Source organism: Temnothorax nylanderi, unplaced genomic scaffold, assembly GCF_030848795.1.
Source record: "Temnothorax nylanderi isolate EJ_2023f unplaced genomic scaffold, tnyl_v1.0 TNYL_tig0026_pilon, whole genome shotgun sequence".
Classification (NCBI taxonomy): domain Eukaryota; kingdom Metazoa; phylum Arthropoda; class Insecta; order Hymenoptera; family Formicidae; genus Temnothorax; species Temnothorax nylanderi.
In genome coordinates, this window is record NW_027249088.1 from 1,533,596 (window position 1) to 1,554,505 (window position 20,910).

The window sequence follows — 20,910 nt, forward strand, 5'->3', positions numbered from 1 at the left end:
AAAAAATCATACAAGAATCTTTTAGTTTTTGTCGTCACATTTATATTCTCCTATAAAATGTCGCAATAACTCTTATTTATTATTCAGTGGCTATTTTTTAACTTAAATCCATACCGAAGAAACTTTAAGAGTGTTAATTGAAACCTGCGGCTTTAAAGAAAACTCGCGATTAGAAGGAAGATGGTGAGAGGGAGAGACATGGGGAAATACAGACACATACAGACACGCGGCGTATATTGTCAAAATATATTCAATGAAAAAATGATCTTGCAAAAGTTTGGACAATCCTTCCGCATCGTTACAAGGAGGACTAATTAGTAGGAGCAATAATAACAGTAGTGTCCTGCGTAATCCTCATTTACTATTTTACTTCTCGCCTAGAGAAGCACGACCGCTACCGAATGCAATTAATAGGGCCCTACAACCTATAACGGTGCCTTAAGAGAAACGCACGAGGAACGTCCTTTATTTACAGTTAATAACCAGGTAGAACCATGGGTCGCTTCTTTTATGGGTCTGTCGCGGTCTGATCTTGAGCAATAATTACAATAACTCGCGTTCGCAGCTCATTTTTTTTCTTTTATAAATAATTATCCTCCCGTTAAAATCCAGCGTTTCGCTCGAGCGCTCGATAGAGCTTTGATCGATCTTCAAGTTTGTTTATGTCGGTACAAATCTCTGCTTTTATTTACAAAAAACATGACACGATCAGAAAAATAAAAATCTCGATTATTTGTCGATCGACCAGTAGTATCAAAAGATTTAGAAACCTGTTTCAAATGAGAGGGAAAAGACATATACAGAGAAATAAAAAATAAATAATTAATAATTAATAATTCAACAAGTCGATCCGTCCAATGTAGCCACTACGCTCCTCAATAAATTAAAGATGACAGCAACCGACAGCTCTTCGAGAACTCGCGAAACGCCGGATTTTCACATAGCACTGGTAATGTTCGCGATCCTTAATTAGACTTAGGCGAATAAATAGATCTCGTTCACTAATTACATTGCCCTCAACGAACGACTTTAGTGTTCCGCGACGCGAATTCGCGTCGCAATTCGAGCTACAATAAATACAACGATTTTATTGATTAAAACAAATCTACGCATCGGCGCGTCAAATTTTACAATCGTCTTGATCCGAAGCGAGGGCCTCGAGAAGCCAATTTTCGGTTCGCGGGACGATAACGAGAAGCAAGCTTTTCACTGGTTGAAAGGAAAACTCACAACTCGGCGCTCTCGAAAAATGCACTCCTCGAAGTCTTGCTCGATCGGTCGTCGCTAATCCGGTCCGCGAATTTTCGCTCGCGGAAACGCTATTCCTCTTTCTCTTTTTTTTTACACGCTCACCGACTATTCACAATTCATCGTCCTCACGCACGCACTCGCGAGCGATTATCACTCACGTGAGAAACCGTCCGGAAGGGTGCACATCCAAATCGACGATGTCCCGTCGCGGGACGTGGACGCGCGACGCTAGCCAGACAGGACGAATCCGGACGTCAGGGATCACGCGCAGTCCAGGGATGCCAGGGACGCAGGACTGTGGGGACCGCCGAGCATGAAGGGCGGACTCATCGGCGGCCCGCCACTTCCGGTGCTGTTCCCGTAGAGCTCAAGGTCGCCGAGATTACCGCCGTCCACCCCGCCGTCGCACTTGTCGGACTTGCCCTCCTGCTTCAGCACCATGCGCCGCCATTTTGCCCGCGCGTTCTGGAACCAGACCTGGGAACAAGACCAGCAGAGGGTTCGGCCGTTACGTACGACGGCTTGAGTCGTCGCTGAAATTTGCGCGAGCTCGAGAAATCGAATTGTGGGGGGAACGCGATTAATCTTAATTAACCCTTAAAGGCTGCATGGTCCATATGGACCTTTGATCGCGTATAAAGCTGGGTCTGATCATCCAAATCTTAAAAAATTATATATGAAATAGAGGTAAAAAAGACTGAAGAATATAATATAGAATAAGAAAAATTGCCAATAATTAATATTAAATTGTCCAAAAACATTAATTTTTCAAGAGTCTCAAGTAATTGAGCCTTTAAGCGTTAATTAATAGGCGCGGCGCAACGTAAACGTTTTGAAGAATAACAGGGATATTAAGTTTACACAACGTTTATGCCATGCTGAAAAGAATGAGCGCTTCATGCATCCGCAAACGTGCGGGTACGTTAGATAAGAGTTCCTCCTCCTATTCACGTGCGCGCCTCCGCGAGGCTTCCTCTATGTTCACAATAGATGAAAGACGACGCGATCCCGACGTCGCCATTTTCAAGACAGTCTCCTCCCCCGCGGACTTCCAACGAAAGAACTCGCGAACCGACTACTCGTGCGTGTCCCCCCTCGAGTGCGTGAGCGCGCGCGCGCGTTTGCCGGCGTGTCTGTGTGTGCGCGCGGCGGGCAAGTATTCGTGCGTTTCGCGATCAATATCAAGCAAGATGGCGACCAAGAACCCTACGAATACAATAGCGGCCACCTCCAACCCTCTCCTTCGGCTCGGCGAATGGGCGCAGAAGCGAGGCGATGTAACAACTGGAATGATTGTTATGCGGAAGATTGGAGAAAACATGGGGATCAGTTTTAAATGACGTCATTTTCCTCTTTAAAATTGCTGGTTTTTTTGTACTTTAGAGAAGACAGCTTTGTTACAGAGGTGTATTACGTAGACTAGATTTAAGATCTACGTTAAGAATTACGTAGCAAAATTTAAAAGTTTCTGCCTCAAGGCATACAAAAAATAAAACAATTATTTGTATTTTTTAATATAATCACTTTTCATTTTAATACATGTTTTAGAATAATCAATCAATTTTTCTATATACCACTAAAAAAAATATTCTGAGTTTTTGTCCTTACAATGATTTAACACTAGAGATCACTGCTTCATCACTGCTTCATCTCTCATTTTTTCCCACGCAATTAAGTTTCAATTTTAACAATAAAAAATATATATATAATCACTTTATTTTTTAAATTAAAATCTGATTCGACCATTTAAATGACCAAAGCCATTTTAATGACAAAAATTCAGAATATTTTTTAATGGTCTAGAAAAATTAATTCATTGTCTAAAAAATGTATTGAAATAAAAAGTATAATTATATATACAATAATTGAAAATTGATAGCTAATAGAACTGTTTTTCATATTTTGATAATGCATGATTCGATATGTTAGATTTTTCCCTTTACAAACTTCATATTCTAAGTGACTAATTTAATCTTCTGTTGTTCAAAATTGCGAATTTGGAATCTCTGGAACCTCGCGTTGTGAGACCTCGAGAGTTAAAAGCTTCGAAACTTCAAAGAATATTCGAGCTTTGGTACTTTGGAATTCTTGATTGTGTGACTCGAAGTCTTTACAGCCTAGCTCTAGCACTCGATCATTACAATTACTGAAATTCAACATTCATTGAAATTAAGTCTATATTTGTAAAAAGTCAAACCGAATATAGAAGGGAACCTCGCCTGACCTAAGCTCCTCGTTTCCATGCCGCTGCGTTTCGCCTCGCCTCATTTACCTTTAAATCGTCAGTATCTCCCGCACTCGATCGTTCTCCCTTTTCATCCGCGCGTCCATGGCACGCTTCACAAAGGAACGCGCGCGAAACTTTCGTAACAACCTAATAATTTAACGGTAGTGGGTTAACGAGAGCGAGCCGGCGAGCGCGGGTCCGACGTTACGACGGAGCTTAGTCGTCCGCCGGGGGGTTTTGACTGTCTCCGGATTGACGCCGGCTCGTAATTACGGAGAAAGGCCGCAGCCTCTCGTCGACGGAAATATCGCTCCGTTCCGCGCGGTTCTTTTAACTTCGCAGCCACGCCGTACGCGCCGCACTAATTGGGAGAAGCGCGCGTGTCTACGCGCGGCTCGCGTACGTGAATATTTTTATAGGGCGCACCCTCCCGAAATGCGAGCGAGGCAAAAGGATCGAGCGAGAACCACCGGCTATCCATCTTTGGATTTTCCTTTTGCGCTCGGGTCGCCGTGATCTCGTTATTTTTTCATGGTGATTTATATATATATGAAGGATCTAATAAGATCCTATAGTGGATTTTACCCAGTTTTACGAAAATCTAAAGTCATATCAAATCCAATTTGAAATAGATAGACTTACGAACACTCAGAGTTTCTAAAATCCGATATTTTGTTTGGAGATTCACGGGAGAGACCCAACATTTCAAATGTTTAAAATTCCATGTAAGGATTTCGTTCAAACTTTAATTACACGTAATTAGATTTTATATATACAATGCAATATAATTTTTATCAAGATTAGATACGACTAAAAGTCATAATTTTGTAAATACATCAGCGCGTAACCACTTTCGGAGTTGAACGCGACACGGTTAAGAGCTAACGAAATCGAAACGAGGAAATTCCAGTTTCAACACCGCGCGGTCGGCTCGCATTAAGAGAAAACGCGGAATCGCGAATGGCATGAGTCGGACGGTCTCTGTTTACCTGCAACACCCTTTTCGGCAAGCCAGTTTTCTGGGAAAGCTGCTTGAGATCCTTCGCGTCGGGATTGTGATTGATCGCGAAGTAGCTCTTCATCGTCCTTAACTGGTGATGCTTGAAGCTCGTTCTCATCCGTTTCGTCCGGCTGTTGGAGCCGGGCATGCCGGGGGTCCCGGGGCCTCCTCTACCGAAGGGCATGTCTATGTAGTCCGCGTTTAGGTCTGCAACATAAATCCAGAAACGGCACCGTCATCGAGATTGGTCGGACTTCGACTAAAAGCTATTCTAGAATTTAACACGTTGTCTGCCCAGCGAATTTTAACGTGTCTTACGCCACAGCAGAATTTTTATAAACATGCATGATAATATACTGTATATGATTAAATAAGATTATATATTCTCATGGGTAGTGTGTTAAATTGCACACTCTTTACTTTACATTGTTATCTAGATATTTATGTGATTTTATATTAAAATTTTATATTAAATGGCAATTATTTTTGATAAACGTTTTAAACACCTTCGGTCACCAATGACCGTCAGGGCGTCATTGAAAAATCAGGTGCCAGTCATGCATGACAGGCATGACGTATCACGGCAATCAGCCGTGTTAAAGTTTAACCATCTAAGATCTATCTCGAGGAGAATTTAAAAAAAGAACCGAACGAGAGTCAGATACGAAGGAACTCATGTTTTATCCCACCGAATCAATTTGCTCGAGCTCGCACGCGCAACGTCGACAGTATCATCCTTGTAGGCAGAGGAGTCGCGATAGATCGGCGTGGCTGTGAATGAGGTGTATCGTGCCTGGAAACTATTTGCTGCATAGAGCTGTAATTGGCCGTGTATCCATCGGCCTTTCGCATACGCTATCTCGCCGTTTTCCTTACCCCTTCCCCCGAGGCCTTTAATCCGCCTCTTTGCGCTCGAGGAGCTAATGAGCTGTGATACGCATCAAACAGCGTTAGAACCCGCTTTCGACGGCGTCGACTCAGCGTGATCGTCGTACTCGAAACTTAGTCGATAACTCTATCCGAGTCGAGCCGAGAATCAGAATCACGGACTGTATGGAGAATCTCCGAGACAAGGTGACAGACGGAGGATGTTTGATGGATTCGTGAAGTAAACGGTCGTTTTTAGACAATTTTCGGACAATTATCTCTTTAAAGGCCACAATTCAAGTCTCAACCTCTTGAGGCTACACTATCCACTATATGACCTCGCAACTTTGATCGCGCATAACTCTGGATATAATCAACTAAATTTTAAAAAATTATATGTATATGAAATAGGGGTAGAAGAGACTGAAGTATATAATAGATTCACAATTAGAGTAATTGCCAATAATTAATATTAAATTGTCCAAAAACATCAATTTTTGAAAATATTTACTAGGTCTATGGCTGCGTTCGCTTTGGACGCTTTCGTGCTGAAAGCATCACTCTTTTTTCAACATGTAATGAGCAATAAAGATAGAATGACGCTTTCCGCACGAAAGCGCCCAAAGCGAACGCAGTCTATATATAGACCTACTAGCCTTTAAGGGTTAATTTCTTCCTAACTTCAATTGTAGTTATCTCTCCTGACCCTTTCCTATTTCTATCGTAACAAGTTGCGCTTTTTAGTGTTGCAATCCAGCGACACGAAACCGCTCGTTATCCAGTCGACCGTGGCTCCGCTTATTAAACAATTAATACAAGCAATCTGTACGAACGATTTGTTCCCGCGCAAGACCGCACGCTGCGAACTACAACCATAACTCAGATGTTACTAAACACACGGCCATTTATCTCGGCCTCGGAAGCATGGTTCGTCGCGGCCCTTAGCGATGGCCGTGAAAAATTGCCGGCATGATCCACGATAGATCAGAGACCAGCTTGTGGTACCGGGCGATCACCTGCGCGCCGCTACGATCCTTTTTCACGGCGACACGGCGACATCGAGCGACCTCCTCCAGCGAGGAGCGAGAGCGGGAAAAAAAAGAGCGCAGCGAGGAGGTGGCAAGTAGAAGTTTCGACGTCCGCCGTGGTTCTTCGGACCAAAGCCACCAGCCGGTACCCGCCGGCTCGTTCCCACGATCGGTCTCTCGACAATCAACTCGGAAATTGAGTTCTCCCAGCCTAACCGGCGTGCTGCCCACGCGCCGCGCCGCGCCGCGCCGCGCCGCGCACTCCGTCGGGGGACTCGATTCGGGAATTTATGTCGCGCCGACAAATTTTATCAGGCTTCGGTGGCAAGCGTCGCGCGCCCACGCATGCCCGTAAATCACGCCGGGTCGGTCATGCGTTCTCCCGCGTGACGCGATCGGAGGTCACTTTTCGAGAACGAACGACGTATCTGAACCTCACGATCTGCGGACCTTCGTGCCGTGCTCGGGCTCGCGAATGATCCTCCAAACTGCGGGACCATGAGACTTCCGGAATTAGAAATTTCGCAACTTAAGTTAGACATTCCAAGACTCCGATTTTTTTAATTTTGTGAAAGAGAAACTCGTTACCAATTCTTTTTCCATTCCTCGATTTCGCATTGCTATACAAAGTGTATATAATTAGAAAAAGTTGTACTTACCAAGACTCGCGGTCATACCCTCAAGATCCTTGGGCTTCCTCTTCCTGGGCCTGCCCTTCTGCCTGGGCGGCGGGGCCACGGCGGCGGCGCCATTGAAGTAGGGCACCTTCGGCGGCGAGGAGGCGTCGGAAGGCGTGGAGGGCTGCAACGGCACCGGGCTGACGTGGCTGTGCGGGTGTTGGGGGTGCATCGAGTGATGTGGGTGCGGTGGCGCGTGATGATGGTGATGATGGTGATGGAGGAACTCGGGCGAGGGGAAGGGCTGGCCGGGATAGTGCGGCCCGGGCGGGTAGACCGGGACCGGCGGGCTCTGGGCCGGATGCAACTCGGCGCCCATCTCGTAGTGCAGCCGGCAGAGCACGGCGCCGTCCCGCATGCCGAAGTGGTCGCCCTTCGTCAAGAGCACCGCGCACGCCGCGCACGAGAAGCAGCGCACGTGGAAGACGAGCTCGCGCGCGCGCATCACCAGCTCGGACGCCAGGATCGCCGCTTGGCAGCGCGCGCACCGCTTCATGCTGCCGAACATCCTGCGAACACAGAGAGCGGAGATCAATATTATACCGTGTAACGCACGCTGCACGCTGCGCGGATCCATGTCGAGCGAAGGTCGCGTTTCAGTACGTTAATGATTACATTTCTAAAATTCCTTTGATTTTCACAGTTGAACGTTGGGGAGGACTAGGATAATAGGTTATAAAAATTACGCCACGAAAAGAGCTTCTGCCTCGCGGGATCAAAGGACGAGACAAACGTACGACGCACACACCTATACTATTAAAACTACAGGCAGGGCTTCTGTCCTTCAATAAACCTCTCGCGTTCAGTTAATCGAGAGAAAAGGAGGAAAATAATCTCCACGAAAATGAGCCTCATCGCGACCAGCAGCGTTATCCAATATAAACACATTCCGCACGTCCGACTGCTATCGCGATATCCCCGTGTCGGTATCGACCAATGTCCTCAATAGAGTTCCGCTAAAGAGAGACTACGTCGAGCGACGGGGGCAGCGAGAAAAAGACGAGAAAAAGCGAGAAGAGGAAAGAAAGAGAGAAAAACGGAGGAGGACGTGCAGGTCGGCCGATATCTCGCGAAGGCCAGCGAAGATACGTCCGGTGGCCTCGCGCGAACGGGGAAGAGCGGAAGGACGGAAAGGGGGAGAGAGAGGGAGGAATATACCGATGCACCGGGCGCCGTGACATCGCTACTGCATTAGCGGCACCCTGCAGTCTCCATTACCGGAGCCGGTCGACTATCTGGCCGACAACCACGCCGCGGCTACCTACCTAACCACTTATCTCGCTCCGCGCCTTCCAAATATATTACCACCCCCCGCCCCCCGCGCGCGCCCCTACTAAAGAACCTAGATAAAGACGTGGCCCGATCTTATAACGCCGATCCCGAAGCCAGTCCTCCCCCGGCACGCGGACGCGCGCGGCCCTTTACGACGTCCCCCCGGTGCCGTGCCGGGGCGGGGTATCGGATCGGAAATGGACGATTTCGGCGACGCGACGGTAGAACGAGCGGCGCGATACGCGCGTTCCGTCGCGGAGAGAAAGGACGCGGCAGAAAAGCTCCGCGCGGTCTTCAACCTCCGCCGCGAGTCTCCTGGGTCATTACATGTTCACGTTTAAATGATGAAGTATCTTGTCTTGGTGTGCTAAACCTCCATTTTTTTCCATGTTCCTCATTACTTTATTGCTCTTCTATGCACTTAAAGGGATGCTGGAGTGACGGCCGAACTTCCTCGATGTCGATAATGTCAACATGTCTAATTTTGTTTTTCCTATATCTGTCTTTGTCTAACGAAATGACATCTGTCTTTGTTCGATTGCTGCGCCATCTCTGCTTACTAGCCTGCGTGTATATTTTTGTGGAAAATATACACGATTTCGTCGAAGCTCTAATTTTTTTCCAGGCTTTCAATCTCAATTTCAACGGTACGTTATTGTTTGTGCACGTATTCTGAAGAGTGGGAACATTTCATTTCGTACATATAACTTATACAACTGTTTATATTAGAAAATATGGTTATGAGGTGACAGCATTTTTATATTTTTTTTCAATTATCACTAATTTTTTATATTCCCACTCTTCATTAGTACCTATACTTTACTCCTGTAAAAGGATTTTGCGATCTATAAAGCCGTTTCAAAGAACGAGCTCTGACTGTTTTTGTCGGTAATTGTCCCCTGTCCAGGATCCCCTTAACCCGGGAGCGGACGCCTGATTTTTTTTTTTTTACATAAATGGTCACTTGGGATAATTTTTAAACCGTATAATTAAAAGTCATTTTTATTGATTACATATTGCATACTTTTTATTGTTCTAATTTGTTGGTATTTGAGGATAATATGTATATAGATTTACTCAATATTTTCTGAAAAAAAAAGGAAGGAGAAAGAAGCATATTAAAATTACTGTGACGCGAACTTCATTTTTTCGATACTGGGGTGTAAAATTCACCCCAGGCGCCCATTCCCGGGTTAATTTAGAGACCTTGATTTTATTTTCAAATTGATAGATTCTGAAATCTCGAAACTTTGACATTTACGGTTTTTCATATCTTCGACGCGAAGATTTCACTCCAGACTTTTCGGTCGTCGTCAAGCTCCTTGAACGATTGATGGATACGCTCGCGGTGTTGCAAGTGAAATTTCCACAGATCGACGAGAATGAGATAGATGAGGACAAAGGGAGGATGTGAATGTATGAAATGCCGCTCGCGATAGAATCTGCATGATTGGAAAATAAAGAAATGCGGAACAAATACATTCGCACAAGAGAAACGGCTGTTGGAACAGGATAATCTGCATAAATAAAAGTTACGTAAATCAACCGTTGACGGAAATACGAATAAGATGAAAATAATTATTCTGCTAAAAATGTACTCTGGATTTTGCAACCAGAATGAAAATAAATTAAAATATATGAAAATGCGAATACATACGATTAAGATTTCAAAAAAGAAGTAATTTGAAGTGACGATACCTATTTATAAAGGAAGGATATTCTTTCTGACAGTTCCAGAACGGAAGAGAATCGTAAATTCGAAGGGCTGTTGTGTGAGACTTAATCTGTGAGACTAACCGCACTAAGTTTCCCGCTCCTTCGAGGGGCTCTTGACTCGAGACACATTGTTATCGTCTCTGATCCTATTGACTACCCTACCCTCCAATGGGGCGATGACCACGGGTGCGGCTGCTTCGTCTCCAACGGCGTGTAAGACCGCATATTTTCACCTAATCGGATCTGTCGTACCCTGTTCGCTAATCGAGCGAGATACCGCTGGTTGAAGAAAATTGAAAGTGAAAAATACGTGGTAACAATAGATGTACAGTTAAAAAAGAAACAACTTTCGAGCAAGCTATTAAAAAAATATTTTATCAATGTATATCATGATGATGATGAGAGATTCCTTTAATTCCTAAGTGAAATATCCTAAGAGAAAGCCTCCTAAGAGGTTTCAGCTTCGCTTTAAATTTAAATATGCGGGTAATTAGGCCATTTTAGCATGGTGGCACTGGGAAGGTACACAAAGCAGTTGTCAGCTATGTAGAACAATAGCTTAACGTTTCTTCCAATAGACAGAGCCAATACATATGATAAGTATATGGAAATATTTTTCTAAAAGATACAAACAATATTAACGATATTTTGAGAAAGGATTAGAAGAGAAGTCAAAGAACGGTACCGTAACGACAGACAATTTAATAATTCAAATACTAAAGCTGTCCACTTAACACTACAAACGCTTCGAAGCATTCTTCTTCTCTTTTCTTTGAAGAAAATGAAGAAAGAAGGAGAAGATTAGCTCTTCAAAGCATTTGTAGCATCAAATGGACTGCAACCTAAGTGTGTCGGAGACAGCGCGATCAAAACGGACTTATCATGGCGAGAGTTTCAACTAGATAACTTTCTGCCGCTAATCCATCGTCAACAGGTGAGATCGGCGTTTTCCGGAAGGAGTGTAATTCACGCCCCCCGGGGGGCTACTACAAGCGGAAACATGAGACGTGGCGTGAAACAGCGCGAGACAGTCGCGATGTGACGCATATAACGCGAACCAAAGCCCTCGCAACCCAACCGTGTTACCCTCAAAATCCCATAAAACATTCGTCCCCCCCCCCTTATTTATACTTCTCTCGGTGAAACACCACACCCCGTGCTTTTGCGAGCGTCCGACCGATCCAACCAGCCCATCCCGAGTGAAACGTTTCGCCGGGGCGATCCGGGAATCCGCAGACTTCGGGCCCCCCCGTCGAACGTGACCTGGAGGCGGTTTTTCGGGACCTTTCGTCACCTCTAAGGCCCCGTCGAGCCGGATGAATGAACCGGGGCCCCGACGAACAATCTCATTCCGGGTCTTCATCCTCTCGGCTTGGGACAAGACGGAGCGGCGAGCGGGAGAGCGGGGAGGAGGCAGGGGGAGGAGGGGAGGAACGCCCGCAGAGTTTTACAAGATGCACCATATGCGATACATTATTATACAATGCGGGAGAGAGAGGCGCGCTCTAAGCGCGCCACAGTCGCTCTCACCTCCGAAGGGGGAGAAAAGGGCGGCGGAAATCCTTTATGGAGCTCGCGCCGAGCGCGGCGGACCGCTTGCCGCGCGTTCGCACACTCGGACCACGTGGACTTGCCTTGCTCTCTTTCTTCTCTTTCAGTCCTTTCTTCTTCCGGTCCCGAAAAAGAGACGGAGAGACGGCCGCTCTCTTTTCTCCCGGTTTTCCGGGAGGGGAAGCGGGACGCGCCGCCCAACGAGAGAGAGAAAGAGATTTGTTCTCATGCGCGCGAGATCGGCCGCAGAAATGCCTTCGCATTTCCACGTAACGTCCGACGTGTCGCGATTCTTGAGCACAGTATGATAATTGAGGGTCAGAGTTCACGTGCGTATCGCCGAACGACTTCCTCATTCCTTCGCGACGACGCTGAGAGAGACAAATAACCGCATCTGGTTACCGAGAGGCCGATTCTTACGGCGGTCCAGATTCGCCATTTACATGGCGACATTAGCGCTGACGCATTCGCGATGCCGGGCGAAGGGAACCGGAGTATCGATGTCACACTTAGCGTCCTTACACACACGCCCATGCATCCGTTTCATCCGCTTTTTTACGTCGGTCCGTGTGTCGCCGGCGCATTTCTCAAACCGCGCGCGCACATTTATTTCGCGCGCCGCGCCACAATCGCCGGATCTGCCCGATTAGATCTGCGCGGCCGCGGTTATCGTCAGATGCATTAATTACGGGTGTAGCCGGGGGGAATTCCGCTCGGCAGCAGCGCTCCGCGCTGCCTCTCGACGGCTTTTATCGTGGAAATAATAATTTACAGCATCGGTGTCGCCAGGCAAGGCCGGGGCCGCTTAATCCCCGAACGCGCGCGCAGAAAACGGGTTGCCGCGCAGAAAATGTATATCGGAGGCCGCGATACAGGGTGTCCCGAGATGCGATCTCGCGACTGTTACATACACGCGCGATTTCGGAGCCGGTCTTTTCCAGGGACAGGGAATTTTAGCGCGGGATCAACCAGGTACTGCTCCTATTATTTTAATATGGCATCATTACCGATCACATCAAGATAATAAATTAATCAATGAAAAAATTTGTGACAAAAAATATGCCCGATGATATTTGCTCTTGTAATTATGCTGGCGATATTTGCATGGAAAGTACTGACTATATGTCTTGATAATGATCGTTTTGACAGTTTTTATGTAAGCCAAAATTTATTCTACGGTATTTATATCGGCAATTATTTATATTAATCGTAACATTTGTATTACATAATGCGAATATATGTACGAGTAAAATATTTGCTAGCAAAAATGTTACCATCATAAAATATCTACAAATATATTAAATTTTATATTGTGTTACATGTTATATATTAGCAGAACTATTCGCATTGTTTGGACACTGCGTATATAGCGACCCGCGCATGTACGGATAAACGTCGCCAGGCCTTCGTTGCTTTTGGATATCCAACCGCTGACTAATACGACAGAAACACGGGGCACCATAAAGTGCGTACAGAATCTGTATCAAGGTTGCTGACCACATCTCTACGCGACATAACAGAACGACGCGTCGGCATTTCCGATTCGCGGATATCCAGTTCCCGTAAAAACTTTAAATTCTCGAACATTAATTTGTATTTTCCACACTCGTATTTCTCGTACGAGGATTCCCGAGGGGGGAATAAACTCGAAATCCCAAGAACCTTGAGTTCCAAACGTCTCAAGGAGATACTTTCGTATTATGAACTATGTTACGTATATGTGTAATATTTTAATACTCTTACTTATCTATCTCCTCATTATGTTCGTGTTACTTGTCGTAATCATCAATTTAGAAACTAACGTTCCCGCGACGATCGAAGATTGTGAAAATCGCTGTCAGCGAATAACGTAGTCTTAACAGCGGGCAAGACAGGCGCGCTCGCGTGTACGGCGTTATTAACGACACAGACACGCTCGCCGGAAGTGCTCGGCGAAAGAACACCTGATGAATGATTTTAGCGTTAATCCCGAGCGACTCGTTCGACACGGCGCTGGCTTGCGCGGAGTTCGACGCGCTCGAGTATTTTTTTCCCCTTTCCTTTCCTTCGGCCCTGCTACCTCCTCGCACGTTTTATTTTATGAATAATGTAGCGACAGCCCGCGGACGTTCCAGCCTGGGGCCCGGGGACGCTTCGCGCGCAACCACAGTGGACACACGCTGCGCGTGGGACGCTCTACGTGACCGCTACCGGCAGTGTGCTCGCATTAATCTAGATCACAGGCGCTATATCGCCCGACCGCCTTCTTATTGGCATACCACGCGAATGAGCAGGGCCTCCTCTCTTCGGTTAACGTACAAATAATATATTGCGGGACATTGACGCCCGTTCCTATCCTCGGCGACATCTCGATTCCGTTTATTATGTCAGGGTTCTGAATCTCTGGCTGCTCCTGGCAGATCTTCTGATTGGAATTATCCACAGAAGATTCCGCATATTGTGAAAAAAACATGCGAGTAATTAATTAAAAAATTCCTTTTTCTAAAATATTTTTGTAAACGTGCATATATTTTTTATCGTATTTCGTCAATTAACAATTCGATCTTTGCTTCTTTTCGAGTTCTTTTTGATTTTCCTGTGCTTAGATCTCTTTCCGTACTATTGTCGGTTTTACTCGACTGAATCCTAACTATGACTCCTGCAAATATAGACAATTTCTTCTTGCTATATTCCTTTTTTTAACAAATTTTTTTAAATAATAAATCAATCCTTATATCTCTTCTCACGTTTTCGAGTTCTTCGATTCTCGTATTCTTAGATTTCCACTCCATTATTAGTTCCACTCGACTGAATTCTACGACTTGTAGATCACTGCAAATCTTAGCAAATTTCTGCACGCTATATTCCTTTTATAAGGAGAAGCCAGTGTTTCATTCCTTCTTTACCAAAGTCATCGCAGAAATGTGACTCCAGCTTCCAACTTAACTTACCTGCTACATTAAATAAAAGTCAGTAGCGATCTACCAGCGGAGGAACGATCTCGCTGCTCGTACACCGAGTACCTACATGCCTTTACACGGAGCTGGACGCGTGGATTTATGCTTCCGCGATTGGAGACAATCTTGTATCATATCTCATCGGACGTTGTAATAGATGCGGGAAATTATAAAGTTGTAATTTATCCGGAACGCGCTTCTCGCGTTCGCCACCGATGGCAACTATGCATTTCAAACGTAATTTATGATTCCACCTGATCAAGCCTCTCTTATCCGGGAAGAACACTCCAGAGGACACAGGGATAATCTTACGAGTCATTTTAAACACTTCATCTGAAGTGTATATCCGCTTAGAAACATTTTAGCTCGTATAGGTTTGGACCACAGATTTCTTTCGTCAATAGAGTCAAAATTAATGAAACTTTTAAGTCTCGGAGTCCGCGAAGATCCCAAGACTGAAGATGCCACATTCCGGAGGAACAACGAAACGCCGGAGACCCTCTCGCATTCCTCGCATTCGTTGTCTACTGCAGCGCCACTTATGTAACCCGCCCTTTTACGCCATAAATCTCCGCCCCCGTTTTACTGGGGAACGCCGAGCCGAGCCGAGCGCGATGTAACCCACACGTAGGATTACGAAGTCGCGGGCCTGTAAGTCACGCGACGCGAGCTGGCAATCTCCAGCTGTCCATCTTGCGCGGCGGTGGCTCACCGCAACGGTAACACGATACTTTCGCGGGTGGAGAAGGACGAGTTGGGAGGAGGGGATGGTTTATGCGGTGACGCTCGCGATTCCGCTGGCAAACGGCGCGAGACCCCCGTCGGCCCCAGGGACCTCCGTTCGCGGAGGGAACGCCGCACCCCCTGCCGAGATACGCGCCGAATCCCCGATGAATATGGCGATGAGCGACGACCGGCCGCTCGTAAAAACCACCAACGAATTCCCGCCGAGACGCGAGAACGGAGTTTATATCCGCGGTTCTCTTCCTCGAGCTGAATTTTTTCGCCGAGTTATTCGGTGTTGATTAAAAAATTTTTTTAAATGTTAAATAAAACATTTTAAAAATTTAATTAACTACATACGTATTTGTGAAAATATCGAAAACGGCAATTTTCCTAATTAATTTTTCTTTATGACACGTGAGATGTTTTCCGGATACAATAATTCGCGTAAAGTTAGGTAAAGTTTCTTTTGGAAGGTAGCGCGGGGCGACGCGACGTTGAGCATGTTCGAACTTAGGTCACCGCGTTTCGCCGAATTAATATCGTGGGGGTGTCCGGTGGTGCGGACGGACAAACGGATACTAGCGGGGCGCCATTGTCCGTGAATCTGATAACGCGAGCTGGTACATCGCCGACGGGGAAGGACCGACCTCGTCCGCGTTCTCCTCGGCGATGCCTAAAGCGGGGCCCCCGCGCGTGCAGGTGTCGCCTGTACAAATACGCCTGTTATCTCACGGGATCTACTACGTACATCGAAGTATCGCGCCGATCACTTGCGTCCTGTCATCTGTAATAAAGAGACTAGCTGTGTTCCAACTGAGCGGATATAATTCACTCGTCGAGGACTTCCAGGAGGATCCCCCTCCCCCTCCCACCGTGTCCTTGATGTCTTAATCAGCTGGACGCCACCGTTTGTGAAAACTAAAGAGAATTGTCTCTGTCTTCAAGAGACAAATGCTTCCAAATACAAGGAATTTGAAACCTATTACTCGCAATTAAATTTTGGAATCTAGAAGTGAACCCGACAGATAAGTTTCATAATTTTAAGCTCCAACAAATTGAAGATTTCACAGCTGTATGGTCCACTACAGTGCCACAATATAGTGTCGCGATTAGGGAGATTTGCAATATCCGAAAGTTCTAAAGCGCCGAAGTAGTTTCGCAGGTAGAAAACGACGCTTCAGTTTCTCACAGTATCGAGTCCCCGGAAATTCCAAGGGCGCGTAGGGGGGAGGGGATTACCATAAAATTTCCAAAGTTCTAAAGTTCCAAAGTCACGATGACGAAGAGGAGGCATAAGCCCGGGCCGCGCGGTACCGATTACCGCGATCCAAGAAAAGGGTCGAGAGATACTGCGACACCGGAATGGCTACCGATGATGCATGTCCCCGCGATGCGTTACGGTGCGCGAGAGTCGCCCGGCCGGTCGTTGCGCGTGTATTATGTTACCCTGCTCGTTCCGTCGGTGCCGCGACACGTGTGCCGGCCGAGGTCGTGACTCCGTCGTCATATTTATGTCCCACGGCCACGTTGCTGTACCCATTCGGGGCCAGAGAACGTTGAAATTCCCGGGAGACACCGCGGAGATTCGAGCGCGTTAGCTTAACCGTTATCGTTATCGAAGTTTAATCATCACCGAAGGTGTCTTTATAAGTACAAATTTGGAAGTCTATTAAGTTTCAGGATTTTACACCCTTTTAGAGAACTGTCTTTGTCTTCAAGAGACAAATGCCTCCGAATATAAGGAATTTGAAACTAATTACTCACAGTCAAACTTTGGAATCTAGAAGTGAACCCGACAGATAAGTTTCATAATTTTAGATTCAACAAATTCAAAATTTCACAGCTGTACGGTCCATTACAGTGCCACAATATAGCGTCGCGATTAGGGAGATTTGTAATATTCAGAACAGTTTGTCTTCATTTCGAGTTGTTATTGAAGCTTCGAGATCGCGTATTTGCGAATTTAGCTCTGTTTCAATTTTGGAACGCATCGTGAACTTTAAGTTAGTCGAACCTTGGAAAGCATCGGTTTATTTTCCATAATAACGTAGTATTCATGAGCACAAATTACGCTTATTTTAGCAAGGGTATCGCAATACTGATCCTCGTTTTATCGGAGCAGTGCAACGAAGGCGAGATGCACACAGCGAGTCGCCGGCGCATCTTAATTATAAGGGTTAAATTATGAGCGGGTTCCCGGCGCTGAAATATTTGTGTGTTCGCCAGCCGAGGGTTATGGCTCAATTACCACTCGCTATTTCCTTTGCGAGCCGTTGATTTAAAACGGCAACTTCCCACAACGGAAACAGCGTCCGGTGATCATCGCCGCGCGCGGACGACAGAATTCGCGAGAAACTTGTTTCGCCGTCCCTTTAACAAGATCCCCGTTACTGATAACGATCAAACAGTTTCGCTTTCAAAACCGAGGAGAATTCAAACGTAGAATCGTAAGCCTAATAATACTGAATGACAGAGCACAACTATTTAGCTATTATTCGTGCTAAAACATTTAAAAATGCTTAATAAGAAAAGTATTTATGCCTCGACAAAAATTACAAGAATTGGGATTCTAAAATCGGGCATCTTTGGAAGTTTCCAAAGTAATTAAACAGTAGGATTATTAAAAGTTTCAAGTGACTCAAATTTGCTTTCAAGTATTCAAAGGCTCAAACATCGTCAGAAGATAGCAAGACTCGAATATTCGAAAGATTAAAAAAATTCGAAGGTCTGAGTTTCAAGATGAAGAAGCAATAGGGTCAAAAACTGGGTGAGGCTTGGAATCGCGGCTCGAAGAAACACAGTTGAAAAGCCACGGATTCCTCAATCACATTGTTCTCCCCTTTTCTTCCACTTTTTTTCGTCCTTTCCGCTCTGTTCGTCGACGCAACTGTAGACGGATGGGAATCGAAGCGTGTCTATACTCTTGATCGCTGATAAATCGCGCTAATGCATATAATGAATGAGCAGATACACGTTTCAGATCCGGTGGTACGTACACCTGAATTCCGTGTGCCATTCGATGCTCTCTTTTTTTATGAAGGGAAGGTAAATGCACCAGCTGCGTGCGTTATTTACGTTAAGTGCTGCGTGAAATTAGTTCCGAATGAGTGCAGATAATTATGATGGTATACGGGAGGTACTGGAATCATCAAATAACCCCCCCGCTGTCCATCTCGATGAAAAATTAACATTGCGCAATAAAGACTTTATTAAGGGGTAAAGGATCAAACGCGGAGGTTCATCAGAGATTACACCCAACTTTCTGATATCTAAGCGCACTTACTAATCAAGTATGCTTTTTAAGGCGCTTCCCGAATCTATTAATCGTTCGGTCCAATTTTTTAATCATTATATAGCGAGTGTAATGACCGTGGCATCGATGTTAATTATTGATCTGAGAAATCAAGACTCTCGACATATTCAGAGATGATCGAGAGTAAAACGGGAACGCGAGGCTGATCGGGATTCACGACGACTCGGGTGGAGTTTCCTTACGACCGCCATGTGTAAGGGAGTCGCGCGCGATAAATTATGCGTGTCCAGCGTCCCACGTGGTTGCGAGTGCGGCCGATAAATAACCAGTGGCGAAGGAAAGTGCGAGGGCTGAGCGCCCTACACCGGCGATCACTTCAACGGCTATCCATAACGAAAATAAACCTACCGCGAAATCTACATTCTGGCAAATCCGATCCGACGCATCCTTCGCTACTCGGAATCGTCGGCAAGTTTAACGACTTCGTCCCTCTCGTTCTTCGCGCTGCCGCGGCCGACATGCGGAAGCCCGTGAATTTTCAGAGAGAACGCTTCGCGCTTATATATCCATATATTATTATATAAATTTTCCTCGAACTTAAACAAATCATAAAAATTTTTGCAGAATTTTTATATGTATATATTAATATCTATTTGAATTATTGAATTATCAAGCATCTCCATTACTCTCTCGGTACTTTCAAAATTTAGATTTTTATAAATTTTGTAGAACTTTATATTTTGTAGAAGCTCGTAGTTTTTAAGCTTTGGCATTTTTATGGCTTTGCAATTCTGCAGTGTTGAAGCTGCAGCAAATTTAAATTTTCATATACCTACATAATTTCGCGTTTTGGTACTCTGGCATAATTCTAGATCTCTGTATATATGCCGACTTTGATGTGTGTTGCATTCACCTGAATTCACGGAAACGTGAATTTTTGCAATTTTGTGTTCTTTCATTCACGCCTCGATTAACAGCAAATGTACAGTTCGCCGTGCGTCGTGGATCGAAGCACGACGAAGGCGCGCTCGAGAAAAATGTACGGGCAAGAGGGAGGGGAAAAAAAGAGCGAGAAGGTAGAGCGGAGTTCAGCGGAGAAAGAAACAAGGGGAAGGGGGAGCAAGAAAGGAACGGAACAGTCCAGGAAGCTCTTACTTCCTCGGCGTGCAACGATCTCTTTACGGGCAAGCAATTTTTACGACGAAGCCACCCGGGCGGGCCGAGGTAACACGCGAGGTGACGAGGTACTTTCGACATGTAACGCGGCGATATTCGTATTCTTCTCCCGGAAAGTGACTCGTTAAGGCTTTAAGAGCCGTCGACACGCAGGGCCCATCCTTGGCCTTGCGATCGCCTCGGGGCGACCGGACAATCAGTGAATCGTAATGGCCATCTGTTTGAAGACTCGGGCGAAGAGGCGAAATTTCAAGCTTAATATCACTCATCTCTTTACGATTTTACGAGGTAAAGATTTCGAAATAAATTTCCGAGAGCTTTTTTGCTCTCTGTAAAACAAAGAAATTATTATAATGGAATATCAAAGTGACAATATACAGCAAACTATGCCAAATTTCAAATCACAAGAAATTCAGCAGTGTAAACAGACAATAAATTTTTTAATGGTTTTAAATTAAAATATAAAATATATATATCGTACGGACTCTTAGATATTCTTTTAAACTTCTTTGAGATATTTTTTAGACTGTTTGGAGCTCTATCGATTTTTGGAAAGAGTGCTTTCGGGGATATTGTCTGAGAACGTGAATGGTCCAAACAGATATTCATTAATGCTGTCGAGAACACTCGAATGGATGCTACGGCAGAATCGAGCTCGTCGCACGGACGTGCGACGTCCGCGGCTAATAACAGCCGGTCGCCGCAAACGCGCATGCGGCGCGAAGATAAGGCTTTGGGCTAAAACCGTGTCGTGACGGGATGTCTGTGCTATTCCATCCTCGGTGTCGGCTACGTATGCGGCACCGCACGCACTCGCACCGCGGAACTCGCGTGCATGAGTGCGCGACGCGACGTGTGAACGCGACGCGGAGCGACCCGTGCACGCCTTCTCCGCGGGATGTCGCGTTTCCCAAACAAGAAACGTACGAAGTCGCGAACATAACAAAAACCTCAAGTCTCGAGCATGGAGCGTCTCCCTGGAGAACGTTGTACCTGAAGAAGCGAAATAAGCTATCGCTGCACCTAATCATAAATTAACACGAGATTGAATCGTCGAGAGGATTGAGCGGATCTCGCACGACGTCTCCCCCGAATCTCTAGGCGTAAAGTAAATCCTATTACATATTTATTTATATTATTATGCTATTAAGATCGCATCAGGTACCCAACGAACCGAATCACCGTAAGTGACGAGCGCTGGCTAATTTAGCTCGCCGAACTGCGTGCATG

At 45.7% G+C, this 20,910-nt stretch overlaps 1 protein-coding gene across 3 annotated transcripts in view; it reads right to left on the reverse strand.

The window, feature by feature from the left end:
* Window positions 1-217: 217 nt before the first annotated feature.
* Window positions 218-20,910, reverse strand: part of LOC139769995 (protein apterous-like) — a 39,721-nt gene continuing 19,028 nt past the window's right edge. For all 3 annotated transcript variants that reach the window (XM_071701586.1, XM_071701585.1, XM_071701584.1), the window contains exons 4-6: window positions 7,033-7,559; window positions 4,468-4,685; window positions 218-1,728 (exon numbers count right to left, since the gene is read on the reverse strand). In XM_071701586.1, the coding sequence (XP_071557687.1) occupies window positions 1,513-1,728; window positions 4,468-4,685; window positions 7,033-7,559 (961 nt within the window). In that variant the 3' untranslated portion in view covers window positions 218-1,512. The remainder of the gene's footprint in view (window positions 1,729-4,467; window positions 4,686-7,032; window positions 7,560-20,910) is intronic.